General features: G+C 43.9%; 1 protein-coding gene and 1 long non-coding RNA gene across 2 annotated transcripts; both read right to left on the bottom strand.

The window, feature by feature from the left end:
* Positions 1–4,165: 4,165 nt before the first annotated feature.
* LOC135966551 (uncharacterized) lies at positions 4,166–8,647 on the bottom strand. Its single transcript, XR_010579927.2, has 3 exons — positions 8,515–8,647; positions 6,571–6,668; positions 4,166–4,273 (listed from the first exon to the last, which is right to left on the bottom strand). It is a non-coding gene; the product is annotated as an uncharacterized lncRNA (long non-coding RNA).
* Positions 8,648–17,926: 9,279 nt separating this feature from the next.
* LOC102144671 (small ribosomal subunit protein uS2B) lies at positions 17,927–19,274 on the bottom strand. The gene is given in 5 exon segments (XM_015433135.4): positions 17,927–18,433; positions 18,435–18,477; positions 18,480–18,527; positions 18,530–18,565; positions 18,568–19,274. Coding segments are annotated over 5 exon segments (876 nt in total). The 5' UTR covers positions 19,196–19,274; the 3' UTR covers positions 17,927–18,312.
* Between the last annotated feature and the right edge of the window lie 1,415 nt (positions 19,275–20,689).

Raw genomic sequence — 20,689 nt, 5'->3', positions numbered from 1 at the left:
GTTATTTTATTTAATTAAAAAAATGTTTTAGAGACAGAGTCATGGTCTGTCACCCAGGCTGGAGTACAGTGGCACAATCATGGCTCACTGCAGCCTCAAACTCTTGGTCTCAAGTGATCCTACTGCATCAGCCTCCCAAGTAGCTAGGACTACAGGCACGTACCATCACCATGCCCAAATTTTTTTTTAAATTTTTTTTGTAGAGATGGGGTCTTGCTATGTTGCCCAGCCTGGTCTCAAACTCCTGACCTCAAGTGATCCTCCCACTTCGACCTCCCAAAAGTGCTAGGATTATAGGCATGAGCCACTATGCCCAGTCTAAATAGCTATTTTAAGGTTTTCTTCTTTAAAATGTTTTTTAAACTTTCTGGTTCAGAATTTGAGTTCTTAATTGGATCAGACTTTGAGAATTATTGGAAACCCACCAAATACAGTTACTCTTGCCTGAGGCAGTAACTTTTTTTCTGTAAAAGCTCACCTGTATTATTAAAACCCAAAATATTCCTCATCCTTTATGGCGTGGCCTTTGTTAACCTTATTTGTCTATCACTTCAGCCCTTTACCCACATTTATCACTAGAGGCTTAAATTTGTTGATATTTTTTCACACTTTTTCTCCTTTCCAGTTCATTCATATCTTTACACCTTGTGTCCCTAAAAGTGTGGGAATATGGCCAGACCTCATCTTGGGGACTGCCAAGTCAGTTTCACAGATGACAATGTGGAGAGTTACAGAATCAACTATCAAATGTACATCTTTAGTTTATCAGGTTTTCTGTTTTCATATCTTTTCCTGAGAGTACAATTAAGGCATTTAGATTAAAATCACTTCCAGAAATCCCCTGATAGTAACAAGCAAAAACAATAATAAAACAGCACTTATTCAGAGCCTAAAGTAAACCATGCAACGAGCCCAAATGAAAGAAGCATAACTTTGTTTTTCATTCTGCGTTTTAGCTTTTAAGGTGGTCCAGGTAGATTTAGTTATTGGCAGTAGATACAGGTTATTTGCCTAACTAAATGAATTAGGGGCAGGGTGTGGGGAAGAAGGAGGAGGAAAAAGGAGGGTGATAAAAGAACACTGAACAAGTTAGGACGGAACTTTTACAGTGCCGATACATAGGCTGATGAGCATTTCTGAAAGTGGCTTATTGAACATCTTTTCAAATTCCACATCAAGTACTGATTGTGTTAAGCAAGATGAATAATTTATCTCCTGCATCACTAGAGCAAAACCTGGTAGTGTAAACATTATTAGGTTTTTTTGTTTGTTTGTTTGTTTGTTTTTTTGAGAGACAGGGTCTTTCTGTGTCACCCAGGCTGAAATGCAGTGGCCACATCACAGCTCACTGCAGCCTCACCTCCTGGGCTCAAGCGATCCTCCTGTGCCAGCCTTCTGAGTAGCTGGGACTATAGGCGCATGCCACCATGCCTGACTAAGTTTTGTATTTTTCGTAGAGATGGGGTTTTGCCATGTGTCCCAGTCTGGTCTCAAACTCCTGGGCTCAGGCAGTCTGTCCTCCTCGGTCTCCCACAGTGCTGGGATTACAGCATGAGTCACTGCACCCAGACTGTTCATTAGATTTAACAAGTATGCATGAGCCCAGGCCTGCACCAGGCAGTAAAGACTATTGACCTACTGAAACCTAGGCCTATAGATCAGAGGTTTCAAAGCTGTTTCAATTTTACTGGAGATTCTAATTCAGGGAGAGGACTGAGTGATGACATGGAGAGGCCAATGAAATTGGAAGAAGAATTTATGAGTTGTATTTGCCAAGGGATGAGGGCACATCATGCATGCAGGGCCACATGGGGAAGCACCAGGTTAGGTCAGGAAGGAGAAGTGGTGAGAAGAAAGGCCAGGCCACAGCCTTTATTGTGGTTTCCTTAGGAAAAACAAGTTGGGGCAGGAGAAACAGTGTAGGATTGGCTATTTCAAATAATTTTGGTGGGCTCTGGGCTATAGGGGTGGTCTGTAGTTGTCTGGTACAGTATTTCCTCTGCCCTGGGTGATTTCGGGCAGAGGAAATATTGGCTGGTGTATAAGAGTTAGATAAGAAAGTGTTTGGAAGTATGGACTCAAATGATTGGTTAGAGGGTTTGTAATATGATTTTCGTGCATCTGGGAAAGCTGGATTGCAGAGGAAATCTAAATAACTTTGGTCATTAATTTGGCCTTGTGACTAATGAATACCAAACAGACAAATAGAGAATCTAAGAAAACACAAAAGTCCACATGATCAGAGTATCTCAGTGAAGATCAATCATCTTGCATAAACACACAACTTAGAAACTAGCCCATGCACCAGGCAGCATGTGGAAAAACAATTAGCCACATGGCTATTCCATGTCTTCATTCTAACAATGTGTAGTAAAGCATTTGGTTTTCCCCAGAGGGTGAGCTGGCCTTTGCCCTCAGCTTCTGGGATTAACCTCAGTCACAACTTACAGGAGGATCTTGGTTTAGGGGAGGGGATAACCACATTGGATCCTAGGGTACATGCTAGCCATGCCAGAAAGACCCAGCAGTGTGATTTAGGGTGAGAATTTGGATCATGTAGTGTCAGTTGACCTTCAGAATGAGATCAGCCATGTGGGCAATCAATAAACCCATCATACCTACAGAACGAAGCTCCAATAAAAACTCTGGACACTGAAATTTGCTTGCACCTCTTTGGTTGACAGTACTCAAGGTGTATCCTCACACATAGATGCCAGGAAGGTAATGTGTTCTAACTCCCCAGGAGAGGACATTGGAAGCTTCATGTTTGATAAGCCTCCCAGACTGCCCTATGTGTCTCTTTGGCTAATTCTAATCTGCATCTTTTCTCTATAATAAATCAAAACCATGAGTATAATAGCTTTCAATAAATTCAGCGGGTCCTCCTAGTGAATTATCCAATCTGAGAGTAGTTTGAGGAATCCCCCAAAGACGAGGTTAGTGTCAAAAATGAAAGCAGGGTTAAGAACTGTGACCTCAGCCTTTGCAGTTTGGCTGACTCTGGGCTTTATTTTTTAAAAATGAAACCAAAAAGAAAGATATTAGGTAAAAAATGGAGGATTCTCCAGAGGATTTCTCTGTTAACTGTTTCTTTATGGCTTATCTTTCCAGATATTTTCTGTATAAATATAAACATGTATGCACAGTCTATTTTTAAATCATAAATGAGATTGTGCTCCATAGCTTGCCCTGAAACTTCCTTTTACCACTTCCATGTCATGAGTATTTTTTGTGTCAGCACATTTGGACATATTCCTGAGCTTTTTGATGGCTGAGTGATATTTGTTTGTATGCGTGAACTATCCTAAGACAGGAACCAGGTCTAAGGGATCTTGAGAGATTACCTGACGTCATGTGCATAGAACTCCTAGAACAGTGCTGGCACAGAATAAGCAGGCACCACGTGTTGTTCTCATTTATTTGTTTATGTAGCCAGCCCTCTCTTGTGTACATTGAGATTTCTAATTTTTCCATTATTCCCAAAAGGCTGCAGTGAATATTCTTGAGCTTGTACATACACTTTCACATTTAGGATAAATTCCTGAGAATGGAATTGTTGGATCAAAGGGTATGCATTGCTGGGTGCTGTCAAATTGCTCTCTAAAACAGTTGTACCATGGCCGGGCACAGTGGCTTATGCCCGTAATCCCAGCACTTTGGGAGGCCAATACAGGCGGATCACTTGGGGTCAGGAGTTAGAGACCAGCCTGGCCAACGTGGCAAAATCCCGTCTCTACTTGTGCACACCTGTAGTCCCAGCTACTTGGGAGGCTGAGGCAGGAGATTGCTTGAACCTGGAAGGCAAAGGTTGCAATGAGCCAAGATCATGCCGCTGCACTCCAGCCTGGGAGCCACAGGGAGATTCTGTCTCATAAATAAATAATAAAATAAAATAAAATGGTTGCACCGGTTAACATTCCCACCTCACCCCATGGTGTGGTGGATTCCCAGACCCTACTGAGCATTATCAACCTTTTTAGTCTTTACCAATCCGATAGATTTTTAACATTTCAATCTCCTTGTGGTTCAATTTGCATTTCTTTACTGGTGAAGTTGGCTATCGGTTTTATATATTTGTTCATTTACTTTATAGTACTTTTTTTTCAGGCTGCTTGTTCGTGTGCTTTAATATTCTATTTGGTTTACACAGATTTCCCCATTCCATCGGAAACCGATATCTTGAGCGAGATTCAGGCAACACGAAAAGGTACCGGGATGCTTTCTCAGCCAGCATTTCCATACCATCGTGACTTCCACTATGGTTTTAAATTTCCTTAAAAACACAAAGCAAAGCAAAATGAAAAACAGTGAAGACTAGAAAGAGGGATTAATTTTCTTTTCTTTTTTTTTTTTTTTTGTTTGAGACAGAGTCTCGCTCTGTTGCCCAGGCTGGAGTGCAGTGGCGCGATCTCGGCTCACTGCAAGCTCCGCCTCCCAGGTTCCCGCCATTCTCCTGCCTCAGCCTCCCGAGTAGTTGGGATTACAGGCGCCCGCCACCACGACCGGCTAATTTTTTTTTTTTTTTTTTTTTTTTTTTTGTATTTTTAGTAGAGACGGGGTTTCACCATCCTAGCCAGGATGGTCTGGATCTCCTGACCTCATGATCCACCCGCCTCGGCCACCCAAAGTGCTGGGATTACAGGCGTGAGCCACCGCGCCCGCCCTTGGAGGGACTAATTTTCTCTGGTTGGTTGAGGAGCTTTTATTTGTTTCCTCCTCTCAACTAAATAGATATCCTTCATTTTAACTTTATTTTAGGGGTCTCACCATTGCTCCAGTGTGGAAACCAACCTACCAGGAACTGAATTATTTTATTCTTTAATTTAAATCAATCTGATTAATAAATATCCTTTTATTTCTCAACCTAGCATAGTTGATGTTATATAACAGACTGGTAAACTGCTTTTGTGTTTTGGTAAATAAGTTTTTTGCACTTTTATAAGGCTGAATTACTTTACCAAAAGTAGTTTGTTTGACTTGCGTGTTGTTTTAAAGATATATCTTTTTTTTTTTTTTTTTTTCGGGGTTTTTTTTCTTTTTTTTTTTTCAGAGATGGGATCTTGCTGCGTTGCCTAGTTGGGGTCTTTCTGTGTTGGCTAGTCTCCATCTCCTGTGCTCAAGCAATCTTCCCACCTCAGTCTCCTGAGTAGCTGGGACTACAGGTGTGTGCCACTGTGCCCAGCTAAAGATGTATTCTTGATTTTCAAGTGCATTTCACATTTTGCAAATAATATTTGCATAAACTCCTCAAGAATTTGGTTTCTTCCAAAAGGAAATGGCCGGGCATGGTGGCTCACACCTGTAATTCCAGCACTTTGGGAGGCCAAGGCGGGCAGATCAGGAGGTCAGGAGTTTGAGACTAGCTTGACCAACATGGTGAAACCCTGTCTCTACTAAAAATACAAAAAAAATTGCCAGGCATGGTGGCTTGCACCTGTCGTCCCAGCTACTAGGGAGGCTGAGGTGGGAGGGTCACTTGAGCCCGGGAGCAGAGGCTGTGGTGAGCGAAGATCATGCCACTGGACTCCAGCCTAGGTAACAAAGCAAGACCCTGTCTCAAAAAAATAAACAAAAAACAAAAATGGAGAGAACCCAAGATGTGGTCCTGCCTTTCTTTGAACCTCCTTTTCTTCTAATATTGACCTCCTAATTGGGGGTCCTTGCTTGTCAACTGTACAGCCTGCTTCCTTCCTCCTCACATTTTTCAGAACTTGTATAACAGTTGGTATATGATTCATACATACTGGTTTATTTCACATAGTTTTATATGTTCAGATCCATCTTTTCTCCCCTGTGAAGTTATAAAGCTCTTATAGATTAGGTGCTGTATTAGTTACATAGTGCTGCATAACAAATCACCCCAGATTTAACACCTTAAAACAACAATAACATTTATGATCTAGCAGTTTCTGCAGGCCAGAAGTTGGTGGAAGCAGCTCATCTGTGCACAGCGATCCCAGGGCTGGGCTGGAGCTGCAGACAGTACTCCCGAGGTAGCTCACTCTCGTGGCCGCCAAACTGGAGCTACTCAGTTTCTCACCATGTGGACTTTTTGGTGGAGCTACTTCCCAGAGCCACTCAAGAGCCCTCATGACTTGCATCTGGCTTTCTCCGGAGTGAGTGACTCAAGAAAGAGCAAGGCAAAAGCCATAGGTCTTTTATGGCCCAGGCTCAGAAGTCAAACACTGTCATTTCCAAAATATCCTGTTGGGTACCTAGATCAGTCCTCCACAGGGTCATGAATACCAGGAGGCAGGAATCATTTGGGGCCATCTTAGAGGCTGGCTACCATAGTAACCCTGTCTTTTATTCATTCTGTATGTTATGCCTTGTAGATCATAGATTCTGGCATAGGCATAATCACTTAACCCAAACTATGCAGAAATGTCATAATGAATCCAGAAGCAAATTCTGCCGGGTGCAGTGGCTCACGCCTGTAATCCCAGCACTTTGGGAAGCTGAGGTGGGCCGATCACCTGAGGTCGGGGGTTCAAGACCAGCCTGACCAACATGGAGAAACCCCATCTCTACTAAAAATGCAAAAAGTTAGCCAGGCATGGTGGCACATACCTGTAATCCCAGCTACTCAGGAGGCTGAGGCAGGAGAATCACTTGAACCCGGGAGGCAGAGGTTGCGGTGAGCAGAGATCGTACCATTGCATTCCAGCCTGGGCAACAAGAGCAAAACTCAGTCTCAAAAAAAAAAAAAAAAAAAAAAAAGGAAGCAAATTCTTTTTATAACTCATGACTCTGAGTAAAAGGACCAGTCTTGGGTCAAGTTGCCTGGGAGACATCTCCAAGGCAGACACTAACATGCAAGAAGTTTATTGGGGAAAAGAGCCCTCTGGGTCACCACCGCTTGTTGGGGAGCGAAGGAACTAGCATTGGGATCAGGGAATTGTGGAGCAACAAAGGCCTCAACCAATCCCAAGGGAAGCTCTGGAGCTAGGATGGCCCATCGAAGTATTTACACCATGAAAATTGGCAGTGCTACAAATCAGAGTCCTTGTTATTTTTAGAGACAGGGTCTTGCTCTGTCACCCGGGCCAGAGTGCAGTGGCACTATCATATTCATAGATCACTGCAGCCTGAAACTCCTGGGCTCAAGCAATCCTCCCACCTTAGCCTCCTGAGTAGCTGAGACTGCAAGTACAGGCCATTGTGCCTGACTAACCTACTTTTTCTAGAGACAGCTGTCTCACTATGTTAACCAGGCTGGTCTCAAACTTCTGGCCTCATGCCATCCTCGTACTTCGACCTTCCAAAGCATTGGGACTGCAGGCATGAGCTGCTACACCCAGTCAAATTCGGATTTTTGAAATCCCTGATTTAAACCTTGAGTTGGTTATTAATAATTTACCAGCACACTAGTGATCTTTTGAATCCCTTTTCCTGAGATCCAGAAGGTAGTATCTTAGCACGTTAAAATTTCTGAGAAGTCCCACAATAAGGAAATTTGTTTAACTTTGTGAAATAAACATTTCCCGAACATAGGACATTGGTATAAATTTTGGTGCACAGACCCAAGTGTCTAATAAACTATTTAATTTCTGATTCTAACTCCCTTTTCTTCCAGATTGATGGGGGAAAACAACAACAAACCACCTGGTTCTCACTTGTTGATCCACTCAGGCACTGCTCAGATGCCCAGAATCCCTGCTCACAGGCTCTGCCAGGTCTGAGGACTGAGCTCAGTTTCTGCGAGATGCTGGAGGGAAAGGGATCCTTGTCCTCTGGGCGGGGGTGCACGCTTCCCTCCCCTGTGATTCAGCCTCTACTATTTCTGCCTCTTGGGCTTGTTTCACCCGTTCTGCCTGACTTCTGAAAGCATTTGCGTTTGCAAGCCTGGTCTAGGTGCACTTTCTGACCACTTTGTCTCCGCCACCTCCCTGGTGCTCTGCTTGCAGGCTAGGCCTGGGGCTCTCCTGAGCCACAAGGCTCCCTCCCTCTCCCCTCTTCCTTCCCCCGCCCCCTGCTTCTCTTCCAGACTCCTGTTTCCCTGACACATTCCTCTTCCCCTTCCCTTTTCTCCTTTTCTTCCTGTCTCCCCTTCCTCTTTTCTTCTTTCCTCAAAAACTTTCCAGGCTGGAGTAAATCTCTTTCCCTTCATCCAGCCTTTGCTTGAGAATCAGCTGAATTCTCCCAAGGACTTTGGCTTTGTTTCCCGTTCCATCAGCAGCCTCCAGAAGGTAATGAGCACTGTGACTCTCCTGCCTCAATGGGGGAGGAACGGTATGGAATTGGGAGGGACGAGAAAAAGTTCCTATCTAAAACCCCCTTTCCCTTCACCACACTGATTTGACTTTGGAACAGTTTTGTGGGGCACAGTTCAGGGAAACTCTGCTTCCCACGGTCTCTTGCAAAACCAGAGGGTGCCAAGGAGGTGCCACAGTGACCTCTGGGCTCACAATCTGTGACAGACAGTAAGACAGTCTGGAAATACTTTCATCTCAGCCCTTCAAGGGATTAGGTGCGAACGGGGAGGGAGGGTAGAGCCTGGGAATCCCAGCTGACCTGGAGTCACTGAGTCCTGGAGCGCCAAGGCCCGATGTGATGCGAGAGGAGTTGCTGTTCTTGGCGGCTGTTTGAAAACTTTCATACAAGATCGCATCTTTCTTCATCCCGTTCACTTGTGTTTCCACAGGTACTGCTTTCTGAGGGTCTGGGTGGCTCCTTGGAAAAGCAGTCTGGTCCCCACTGTGATAGTATTAAATATAAGTCTCTGAAAACATCTTAAAATCCCTCCCAAAATTCATGCATTGATTTAGAAGTGAGACCAAAATGTGAAGTCTTCACCAGTCTAAAATAAATTCAGAACCAGTTAAATGAGCATGACTGAATAGCCAGTCATTTCTAAATTGTTCATTTCACATAGTGAAGCCTTTACAGTGGTGGCAACTATGATAACAGATCCTATGACTTAGATAAGATCAACAAATTACCAAGTGCTAATTGTTTCTGCTGGGTGTAGGTGCGGAGATAAATAGCTTGTAAATTAAACAGCAGTGCGTAAGGGTGCCATTCCCAGACTCACAGGGGCTGCTCCGCGCTCTCCAGCAAATAATTTCCCCTTATCTCATATTTCAATATTTTTACCTTTAAAAACCAGAATCATTAGTGAATATGTTATCCTCCCAGTGCCAAATTTAAAAGAGGAGAAAGGAGATAAGAAGCAGTAATCTAATAAACTGAATGTCAATGTCATTTCATCCTTTTGCAAATCATCCAAGTATAGGCTTTCTGTCGTGGGTGGTTATTGGGTCATCTATGCAGCTTTTCCATAAGCAGCTCCTGCCCCAGTGCTGAAGTGTGGCAGCCGTCAGATCCCGAGCTTATGTGGCCTGGAGCCTGTCAGTAAGGGCTCATGTGCCGCAGCTGTTCCCTGTTGTTTAGGATCTTGCCTCAGATTCACCTATAAATGGCATTTATAACATCAAACTTATTCAGTGCCTGTTAAGATGTTTTAACTGTCAACTGTTCCTTTCCCAGCTTCCCATCTCAAAGGAGGACCATGAGAGCTGAATATCACTACCACATTATTTTACTCCAAGTACAGACATACAGTGCAATGCAGTGTAAAGAACTGTTTTCTTTCCTTCCCTTTGTCTTCAGTCCCTGAACATCTGGTTAGAAGAGTGTTATCTGGATAATGTTTTTCACTCTGCGCTAGCTATAGTATGTCCATGTGTTCGAAATTCTAAGGACAAAAATGTGTCCATTCCTTCTTTGTTCATCCATCCATCCTTTCTTCCATGCATTTATTTCATCATTTATTCTTCTCATGTTTATGAAGTTCTTTTGGTTCAAACCCTGTGCAGGGTGCTAGATGAAAGGCAAATGTGCGTGGAGGCACATTTCTTTCTGCTGAGCTCAGAGGGAGAGGCCAAAATTGTAAATACTGATTACAGTAGAAAGCACTGTGGAGAGGCCCCACCCAGCTTGAGCCAGGCAGGAAGATTCCAATGAGGCAATGATAAAACCAAGAGGAGCAGCAGAGAACAGCGGCCTGCAGTCCCCTGGCTGAGCTAGCTTCAGACACAGATAAATAAGTGCCTGCCAAGTCTCTGGTATCAAGTGCAGGCTTGGCCAGGGGTAGCCTGCAAAGATGAAGCCTTTGACCTGGGCTATCTCATTTTATTCTCCTGGTAACCCATGATGTAGGTTCTTCCCTAGCTGCTCTGCAGTGGGGAATAAGAGAAACAGGGGAAGAAGTCCTGGCTGCGCCTGCCTATTGTAACTTTGAGAAGGAATTACCCTCCTGGGGCTTCAATTCCCTAATATGTTAAATGGGGATCATAACAGTTTCTACCTCTCAGGCTTGTTGTGAAGATTACATGAATTTACACATGTGAAGCATTTAGAATAGTGCATGAATTCAATAAATAGTAACTATCATTACTAATCTTACTAATTAGTCTTAGTGAGCATAATTAAGTGACCCAAATTATCCAGCTGAAAAGAGGCAGAGCTAGGGGTCAAACCCCTTCCTTACCTGCAGTATTGTGTGCAGCATACCATGGGACCACACAGGATGACCACTTAATTAAGACTGGATGCAACCCAGAAGGGCTTCCTGCAGGAGGTAGCATCTGAGCTGAGTTTGGATGCAGGGCCTAGAATTTGCCAGGGAAATAAGTGGGAAAAGCATTTTAAGGAGACAAGCAGAACGTGTAAAGGCCTGGAGGCATGAGCAGCCCTGGTATGCAGCAGGATTGTGGTATGGCCAGCGGGTGGAGGAGTTTAGATTGGATCCTGAAGGCAAAGCAGATTCTTTGTTTTGTTTTTGGTGCTAGTAATTTGTGTGTTTATTTGAAGAGTGGGAAAAAGTAAAAGAGAAAGTTAAAAATACAGGTAATCTGTATTTACAATTTATTTAGTGTTTTTCTTTAAGTGACTTGTTCTTTTTACTTAAATTTATTTATTGATTTTCATTTTTGGTTTTTAATAAATAGAGACGGGGTCTTGCTTTGTTGCCCAGGCTGATCTCCAACTCCTAGACTCAAGTGATCCTCCTGCTTCAGCGTCCCAAAGTGTTGGAATTACAGGTGCAAGCCACCACTCCTGGCGTAAATTTATTTTTGAACTGTATCACAACCATAAAATGGAAAACTATAGTGTCAGATATGTTTTGGAATTCAGATGTTTTTCTGATTTAGAAAGGAGATATAGTGCATATGCCCTACAGTAGTTAACACTCTCAGAGGCCAAAGAATCAATAAATATTTCTCAGAGAAATGTATGAATATTTACATCAAGTAGGATAGAGGCTATATATAGCTTGCCTTAAGGAGCTTTGGCCCCAGCATTACAAAAAAAGCTTTCATTTTTCAGAGATTTTTAGATTTTAGAATGTGAACAAGTAGTCTCACCTGCTGGAACTAGAAGGTAACAGAAAATGTATTTGTTGCATACAAAGCATTGTTCTTAGAGTCCAGCTCAGCCTCCCAGCTGTGGCTACAGAGGTGCATCCTTGTTGAAAGGAGATTCACTGGCATCAGGGAGGTGTTCAAAGTTTCCTCTAGCAATATTAACAATGAGGAAACTGGGTGTTGGGTATTTAGGAACTTTATGTAATGTTCTTGCAATTTTTCTGTAAATCTTCAACTATTCTGAAATTTACAGCTTATATTAAAAAAAAAAAAAAAGCTCACTCACACCAAACCAGACTTTCTCCACAACAGAATCACTGATATGGTTAGGCTTTGTGTCCCCACCCAAATCTTATCTTGAATTGTAATCCCCAGGTGTTGAGGGAGGGACCTGGTGGGAAGTGATTGGATCATGGGGACGGTTTCCTCCATGCTGTTCTCGTGATAGTGAGGGACTTCTCATGATATCTGATGGTTTTCTAAATGGCAGTTTCCCTGGGCTTTTTCTCTCTCTCCTGTCGCCTCTCTCACCTCTCTCCTGTGAAGAAGGTGCCTGCTTCTCCTTCCTCCATGATTGTAAGTTTCCTGAGGCCTCCCCAGCCATGTGAAACTGCGAGTCAATTAAACCTCTTTTCTTTATCAACTACGCAGTCTTGGGTAGTATCTTTATAGTAATGTGAAATTGAACTAATACAATCACTTTCTCATTCAGTGACTCAATTTTTAATGCCCCCGCCTCATCCCCACAAAATGATTCCATGTACCTCCCCTGACCCCAAGGTAGGCTCCCAGGCTTTAGGAAACCCTGGCTGGGCTGGGCTAGGCTATGCTGTCTCTGGACATCAAGCCGAAGGATAGGGCTTTTTCTGTGGCAATGAGATTTCATTAAAGGTGTTTAAGTGGGTTGGGGTTGCCTTTGAGAGTATTGTTTGTGGATGGGGGTGAGAAGTTTGGCCAGAGTGGAAAGAGACTGGGGAGCGGGAGGGAAAAGCTAGTGGTCAGGCTGGCGGGCTGATAGCCAGGAAGGGACAGATGTGGGTGAACTGGAGGGTTCAGAGAGGCAGGAATGCAGACCCCCTGGAGGTGTGTGTAGGACAGCATGTTAGGGGCTGGCTGGGGCAGGATGCTGGCTTTGTGAGGGGCCAAGGGCATCTCACAAAAATGTCCTGCAATGTTCTGGGTCATTCCCTGAAAAATAAAACGTATATTTAAAAAAACAATTTGAAAGAAAAGAAAATGTCCTGCAAGGGCCTGGAAGGGCGGGTTGCCCAGAGCAGCTTCAGAGACTCTGGCTGGATGCCATCCTTTACAGATAGTAAGAGGCTCCCAGAGCTGGAGGACGTCTCCAGGAGACAGAAAAGGAACATTGCCCTCCCCCAGTCCCTCACAGCTTCGCCCCCCTGTGCCCCACCACAGTGTAAACAACAACAAGGTTGGGACACAGGAGGGATTAGAAGAGAAGACAAAGGGGCCCTCATTCTACTCATTCTGGGTGGAACAGGAAGCTCGGCTCCTGGTTGTTAAGCTTGAAGGTGGCGGATTGGAATCTGATGGGGATGGATGGAGATCCTCCCTTACAGGACCCGATGTCCAGGGCTGCCTAAACAGGGAGTTGTTCTACTAAAGGCGTAGGAATCACTACAGAAAAAAAGTGAAAGATACACAGGTAGACGTCCCCCAGAAAGCAAGGAGACTGAGCACCCAGCACGCAGAGGACACCCACTCTGCTCGTGTGCCTATTTTTGCCCCCAAACCCTCACCTGGGCATCAGTACCTCATCTGAGCCACCAACAGCCAGGATCCTGTTCCAAGCCAGTGCCATTCTGGGATTTAACTCAGCTGCTACAAGCCGGAAAGAAACTGGGGACTCCAGGGCCGGTTCCTGAGCCTGCACGCCAGCAGGAGGGAGAGCGCCCAGGAGAGGCCGTGGGCTGCGCCCTGGGCGCGTCCCTCGGCTGCCCTCCGTGGGCGCGAGTGGCAGCCGGCTGTGGGCCTGGCGGGGAGCCGGTCAGCCTGACACCCCCAGCAGATGTCAGTCTGGGAACAGGAAGCAGCGTGTTTGGGGTTTCTAAAAATAAATAAATAAATAACCACAACCACAAGAACAGTCTTTTATTGCAAAGTAAAAAAATGCTTTAATGACTAGAGCATTTAGCACATCGGGGGTTTTCATTGTTTTCAATTATGTGCCATTCTGAAAGGAGAGCACAAATTCTGAGCCTGAATGGAGAATTGTGGGGCTTCGGATTTGTGCTGTTTTAAACATTTGCTTTACTACTTTAAGAAGAGAACTGTAAAATAGAAATAATGATATATTATTACAAGTAAATTACACTGTGGAGTAGCATTAATATTGCAGTTGAAACCTAGAATTTGAAATAAAGATGGAAATATTCATTTGTACATAGTTTTTGTTCTTAGAAAAATGATTTAGCATGAGTCAAGAAGCTTCCTTCTGCGTGTGCACATCCGGCGGGGACTGAGGCTCCCTGGCCCGGGCACCCCTGGACCGCTCTGCCAGGATCCCAGTGGTGAGCCCTGGGGTCCCCACAGGAACCAGGAACCTGGAGTTCTCAGCACCAGGGCTGGCACAGGCTGGGGTCCTTCATGTGACCCCCAGCAAGGGCTTGAAGCCAATCCACTGTGATGCCCCCTCCTCTCTCTTACTTTCTGGCAATCTAGAAATGGAGAAAGGGGCAGAGGGATGGAGAAAGGGGCAGAGGAGACCCAAGAATGGCAGGCATTATAGGGGGACTGATATGGGGGGAAGCAGATCTTTCAAGAAGATCAATCTAGATTGGTATGGGAATTGGATGTTTAGGGTTTCTCTCTCTCTCTGGTCATTTTTTTTTTTTCCAGATTACAGAAGTAATATACATTAGTGGCAAAAAGAAAATTAATGTATTACAGAAACATGTGATTTAGAAAGGGGTAGTCCCTGCAATCTAGTCTAGGGTGGTGGTAAGGGTATTAGGTGCTTGTGGACAGAGGCTGCATAAGGAGATGGTGACAACAGGTGACAGAAGAGCTTTATTCTGCAATCAATACCTCCCTTCTCTATTTTTTTCTTTGTGTGCCTCTACCTGAAAAATATCACTCTTCTCAAAGGCCGGCCCTATTCTGTCAGGCCTAATCTGCTAGCCAGCCTTCTTCCTCCCCGTCTGGGAAGAAGGTGGTGAGAAAGGCCACAGAAAAATTTAGGGTCCATGGCTTCCTTCTATTTATCCATTCCAGTGTTGTTGTTGTTTTAAACCAGTATAATACAGCTGAGCTCCACCAACTGCATTTTCTTAACCAAACATCAAAGCTTGTCATGGTCAGTAATAAGTGATCTTTGGAAATGCATTTTTTAGTGGCACCCCGTCATTCTAGACAAGGAACTACACTGCTCATGTGGGGCTCAACCCATTTCCTAACCTGGCCCTGCCCACTTCGCCAAACGCCCCCAGTCCAGTCACCTTCCTGACACCTGAACTACCCACTACCTTTGCCCCTGAGGGCCCTCATTGCAGGTTAGGCTCCTCTTCCATCACCTGTGCAGGCCACCAAGCTCACGATCCTAGACTCTGCCCCATAGCCCAGCCTCTATGAAGTCTTGTTGGGCAACTCCTCACTCCTTAACACCCAGCGCTTATCTTTTGTTAGTAAAGAGTAACTTGACTCAGATTTGTATCCCTTGCTCCTTGTAAAGGAATAATAATAAATAGTTAATGAATGGATAAATTGGTGATTTGGGAGGTGGTACAAGGAAAGGAATATGAGGGAAGTACTATTTATTTAGCACATTTAAACAATCCTGCCGAGTAGGCATGATCTCTCTCACTTCACAGTTGAGGAAACTGAGGGTCAGAGAGGATTAATAACTTACCCAAAGTCACACAGCCAGGAAGGGGCAGAGCAAGGATTAGAATCCAGGTATGCTTTGACTCCCTGTGGTTTGAATGTTTGTCTACTAAATTCATGTTGAAATGTAATTGCTAACGATGGGACCTAATGACTAATGCAGTTATAAAAGGGCCAGTTTGGCCCCCTTTTGCCTTTTGCCCTTCTGCTCTCCACCATGTGATGATGCAGCAAGAAGGTGCTCACTGGCTGGTGCCTCGAAGTTGGACTTCCCAGCCCCCAGAACTGTGAGCGAATAAGGTTCTGCTCATTACAAATCACTTAGTCTCAGGTATTCTGTTATAGCACAAACAGACTAAGACATTGCCTTTTCACCTCTCAACATGGAATGAGCACTGGCTCAGAGAATCCCTAGCACGTACACTGGGCACCACCAAGAGACCATGTGTGGACTCCCTGGAATCCTCAAGGCAGGCCAACACATACCAAGGGTCTTTCCCATAAAGATTTGGTTAAATTCCTAAAATTCTCAATATCCACTCCCACCTTCCACCTTGGCAACCTTTTATCTGAAAAACTTTAAACTTAGAAAAATTGAAAAAGCCGGGCGTGGTGGCTCATGCCTGTAATCCCAGCAATTTGGGAGGCTGAGGCGGGTGGATCACCTGAGGTCGGGAGTTCGAGACCAGCCTGACCGACATGGAGAAACCACGTCTCTACTAAAAATACAAAAAAGTAGGTGGGCATGGTGGCACATGCCTGTAATCCCAGCTACTCGGGAGGCTGAAGCAGGAATCGCTTGAACCCAGGAGGCAGGGGTTGCCGTGAGCCGTGATCGTGCCATTGCACTCCAGCCTGGGCAACAAGAGTGAAACTCCGTCTCAAAACAAACCAAACAAACAAACAAACAAACAAAAAGAGTTCAATAAGGAAAAATTGAAAGAACAGGACAATGAATGTGAGTATATCCTTCACATTTCCAAACATATATACACACTTGTATGTGTATTTATATGTTAGAGTCTTTTTGTTTTGGTTTTGCTTTCCTGAACTATTTGAAAATAACTTGCAGATATCGTACACTTGACGCATAAATATTTCAGCATGTTTCTCTTAGAAGAAAGGGATTCTCTTCCATAAGCGTAATATCATTATCACACCCAACAAATTTAACATATACTTAATAGTTTAATATGCAGTCTATATTCAAATTGGTTCGAGAATGTCTTTTATAGCTCTTTTTGTTTTTTGATCCTGAATCTTTTTTTTTCTTTCTTTTTTTGAGATGGAGTTTTGCTCTTGTCACCCAGGCTGGAGTGCAGTGGCACAATCTAGGCGCACTGCAACCTCCGCCTCCCTGGTTCAAGCAATTTTCCTGCCTCAGTCTCCTGAGTAGCTGGGATTAAGGCACCTGCCAGCACGCCCAGCTAATTTTAAAAAATATTTTTAGTAGAGACGGGGTTTCACTGTGTTAGCCAGAATGGTCTTGATCTCCTGACCTCGTGATCCGCCTGCCTCAGCCTTCCAAAGTGCTGGGATTACAGGCATAAGCCACAGCACCCAGTGGATCCTGAATCTTTTTAAGGATCACAAATCTCATGATTTGTCATGTCTCTTTAGTCTTCTGTAACTTACAGCAATTATTTTATCTTTTTCATGATATTGACACTTTTTGAGAATTCAAACTGGTTCTCTTACAGAGTGTCCCACATTCTGGATTTGTCTGTTTGTTTCTTCTTTCCTTTTCCCCCAAGAATACTATATCTGTATCACTGTGTATTTCGCATTGTGGTGTATCAAGAGGGACATAATGTCAATTTGTTTCATTACTGGTGATGTGGTTATACTTGATTACTTGGTGTGAGTGCCCTCTAAGATGGCCCCCCCATTGGTCCCCACCTCCTGGTGTCTACCTTCTTGGGTTCCCCCTCCCCCTAGGTATGCGCTGGACTTAGTGACTTGCTTCTAAAGAATAGAATAAGTCAGAAGTTACAGACTGTCATTTCTGAGATGAGGTTATATAAAACACTACGGTTTTCATTTCGGGAGCTGTCACATGGCTTGCTCTAGGGGAAGCCAGCTGCCATGCTGTCAAGAAGCCCTATGGAAGGGCCCCCAAGACCTTGAGGCTAACCTCCTGAGGTCTGCATTATAATCTACTACAATAACTTATTTTTGATGTCAGATTGTCCCAAATATGGTTAGTGGAAGTTCCTCCAAGCTGATGTCAGTATCCTTTTGACATAACCCCATCCGTCTTTGAGCACTTCCTTACTTTGCGGCTCACTTCATATTTTCCCTGCTCCAGGTCTGGAATCAGCCATTTCTCCAAGGTTTCTTTTAGTGGAAAATGGCATTCAGAAATCAAGCTCTGGCCACGAGGTTTGCTCATTGCTCCTGGGATACCATTGCTTATAAACCCTTTCAGTGGACAGATCTAGGAAATGCATACTTTTAGAACACTAGTATTGTTTTTTTTAAATTTCTTCCAATTAAAATCCAGCTCCACAGGATTCCTCCTCATCTTTCCATTCCATATTTGTATCTTTGCTTCCTCCACAATGGGAACTCTGACTTCCAACACCATCAATACATTCATTCATTTAGTTTATTTTGACACACCTGTTAGCAAAAAGGAAACATCAATATATTTAACCATTTGCTCTATCCTACAATACACCCCAAACACTTTTAGAATGACTGCTCCAATACCATTTCCTTTTTTTTTTTTTTTTTGAGACGGAGTTTTGCTCTTGTTGCCCAGGCTGGAGTGCAATGGTGCAATCTTGGCTTGCCACAACTTCCGTCTCCCGGGTTCAAGTGATTCTCCCGCCTCAGCCTCCTGAGTAGCTTTGATTACAGGCATGCACCACAATGTTCAGCTAATTTTGTATTTTTTGTGGAGACGAGTTTCTCCATGTTGGTCAGGCTGGTCTCGAACTCCCGATCTCAGGTGATCCACCCTCCTTGGTCTCCCAAAGTGCTGGGATTTCAGGTGTGAGCCGTGGTGCCTGGCCTATCATTTCCTTTTTAAAATAAATTGGTGTTTATTTCTGTCAGCTTTCTTTTCATGGTGTTTAAAAGCCTGTAGACAAACAGCTTAAGCCCATTCAGTGGTTGCTCCTATATATTTAGTGGCCTAAGCAGTGGGAGCTGCAGACCAGTCTTCCGTGGCAAGCAGAGCACTCCAGTCTTCAGTAGGGAGCTGCTGAATAGCACAGAGGGCACCTGCCACCTTCAGACCAGTCTGCACCCTCAGGCTTATAGCAGTGGACTCAGGAGCTGCAGCAGTTCATTCCTCCTGAAATTCCTCTTGGTCACTGCCTCTCCAGCAGCAGCCTGCTCTTCTTTACAATCTCTTCAGGATCTCTGTAGAAGCAGAGATCTGGCATGACCTCCCTTTCACAGATGGTGCCAGGCATGTGCAGGACTTTCCAGGCCAGCATCCACCACGTCAAACCCCCTGAGTGAGCTCCCTTGTTGTTGCATGGAATGGCAATGTCCATATAGTGCAGAGGAGAATCTGTGTGACACAGAGCAATGGTAGGTATGTTAACGTAAGATGCTTCTGTGAGGGGCTGGTGATCAGCCCTGGGGTCAGTAACCACAAGAAGCCGTGACTCCCAGAAGGCTGCCGGGATCTGGTTAGAGAATGTTCTAGGAGTGAAGCGGCCAGCAACAAGAGTGGCTCCAGCGATAGCAGCAAATGACAGCATGGCTTTCTGGCCAGTTTTCCTGGAGGATATGACACTGACATCAGCAGGGTTTTCAATGGCAACAATGGCACGAGCTGCCAGCAGAAGCTTCTCCCAGGTCCTCCTCAGATTTATGATGTAGATGCCATCACTTTTCATTTTATAGATGTATTGTTCCATCTGGAAGTCAAGGTTGGTGCCACCTAAGTGGGTTCCTGCTGCAAGGAACTTAAGGACATCCTCCTCCTTCATTGGCAGAACATCAAGGGCTCTGGAAATTGTGAACATTTCCCTTTAAATTAAGACAGGAATCCAGAACAAGGCAGAATGGACCCCTCTCTGGGTAGTGCAAAAGCCCATTTCCAACATCAAGCCTAAGAAAATTTCAAGACTTCTTTGTAGTACTATTTGTTCTTAGAATACATCCAGTTAAGGGTATATAGTCAGAATACTGTATTCACAGGTCATGTCAACTTTTTCTTTTTTTTTTCTGTATGGTTCTATTATTAATTTTATATGCAGTTAAGTTAATTTGTTTATATTTGCATTTAATTTTAAGGTTTTCTTTTTGACAAATCTCTCAAAATTTAAAAAGTTTAAATATGGGCCAGGCATGGTGGCTCACACCTGTAATCCCAGCACTTTGGGAAGCCGAGGTGGGCAGATCACCTGAGGTCAAGAGTTTGAGCCCAGCTTGACCAACATGGCAAAACCCCATCTCTACTAAAAATACAAAAATTAGTCAGGTATGGTGGCACACACCTGTAATCCCAGCTACTCAGGAGGCTGAGACAGGAGAATCACTGGAACCCAGGAGTTGGAGGTTGCAGTGAGCTGAGATCATGCCACTGCACTCCAGCCTGGGTGACAGAGTGAGACTCTATCAAAAAAAAAAAATAAATATGAAAAACTTTTACGAGGTTCAAAAGTCAAAACTATATATATGTATACATATAATTATATATGTAGTTATATATAACTGTATATCAAAAACTACAGTCAGAATTTGATATGGTTTGGCTGTGTCCTCACCCAAATCTCTTCTTGAACTGTAGTTCCTATAATCCCTGTGAGTTGTACTAGGGGCCTGATGGGAGGTAATTGAATCATTGTGGTGGTTACACTCACGCTGCTGTTCTCATGATAGTGAGTGAGTTCTCACGAGATTGATGGTTTTATAAGGGGCTTTTCCCCCTTTTGCTTGGCATTTCTCCTTCCGGCCACCATGTGAAGAAGGACGTGTTTGCTTCCCCTTCCACCATGATTGTAAGTTTCCTGAGGCTTCCCCAACCATGCTGAATTATGAATCAATTAACCCTCTTTCCTTTATAAATTACTCAGTCTCGGGTATGTCTTTATTAGCAGTGTGAGAACAGACTAATACGAAAGGGTAAACTCACATCCTTATTACTTCCACTTTATTCCTGCCAATCGCCTCTAGGCAACTACTTGTTTTTGGTTTATTCTTCCTGTGTTTCTCTTTCTAATACAAAAAAAAAGTAGCATAATATATCCATTCTTTAGTACTTTAATTTTTTCACTTATCCTGGAAATTACTACATGTTAATTCAGAGAAATACTCCTCAACGCTTTTCAGCTGTGTGGTACTCCATTGTGTGACTGCATCACGGTTTATTCAATTACTATCCTAATTGAATGAAGCTGTTTCTAATATTTTGCTGTTTAAGTAATGTCTCCGTGAACAACGTTATAAATATGTTGAAAGTAGAAGTGTACTTTCAGGATAAATTCCTGGAGTTAGTATTACTGAGTCAAAGGGTA

This window comes from Macaca fascicularis, chromosome 12 (genome assembly GCF_037993035.2).
Source record: "Macaca fascicularis isolate 582-1 chromosome 12, T2T-MFA8v1.1".
Taxonomy (NCBI): Eukaryota; Metazoa; Chordata; class Mammalia; order Primates; family Cercopithecidae; genus Macaca; species Macaca fascicularis.
Note: the sequence above shows the minus strand (reverse complement) of the source record. Positions and strands in the feature narration are given on the sequence as shown.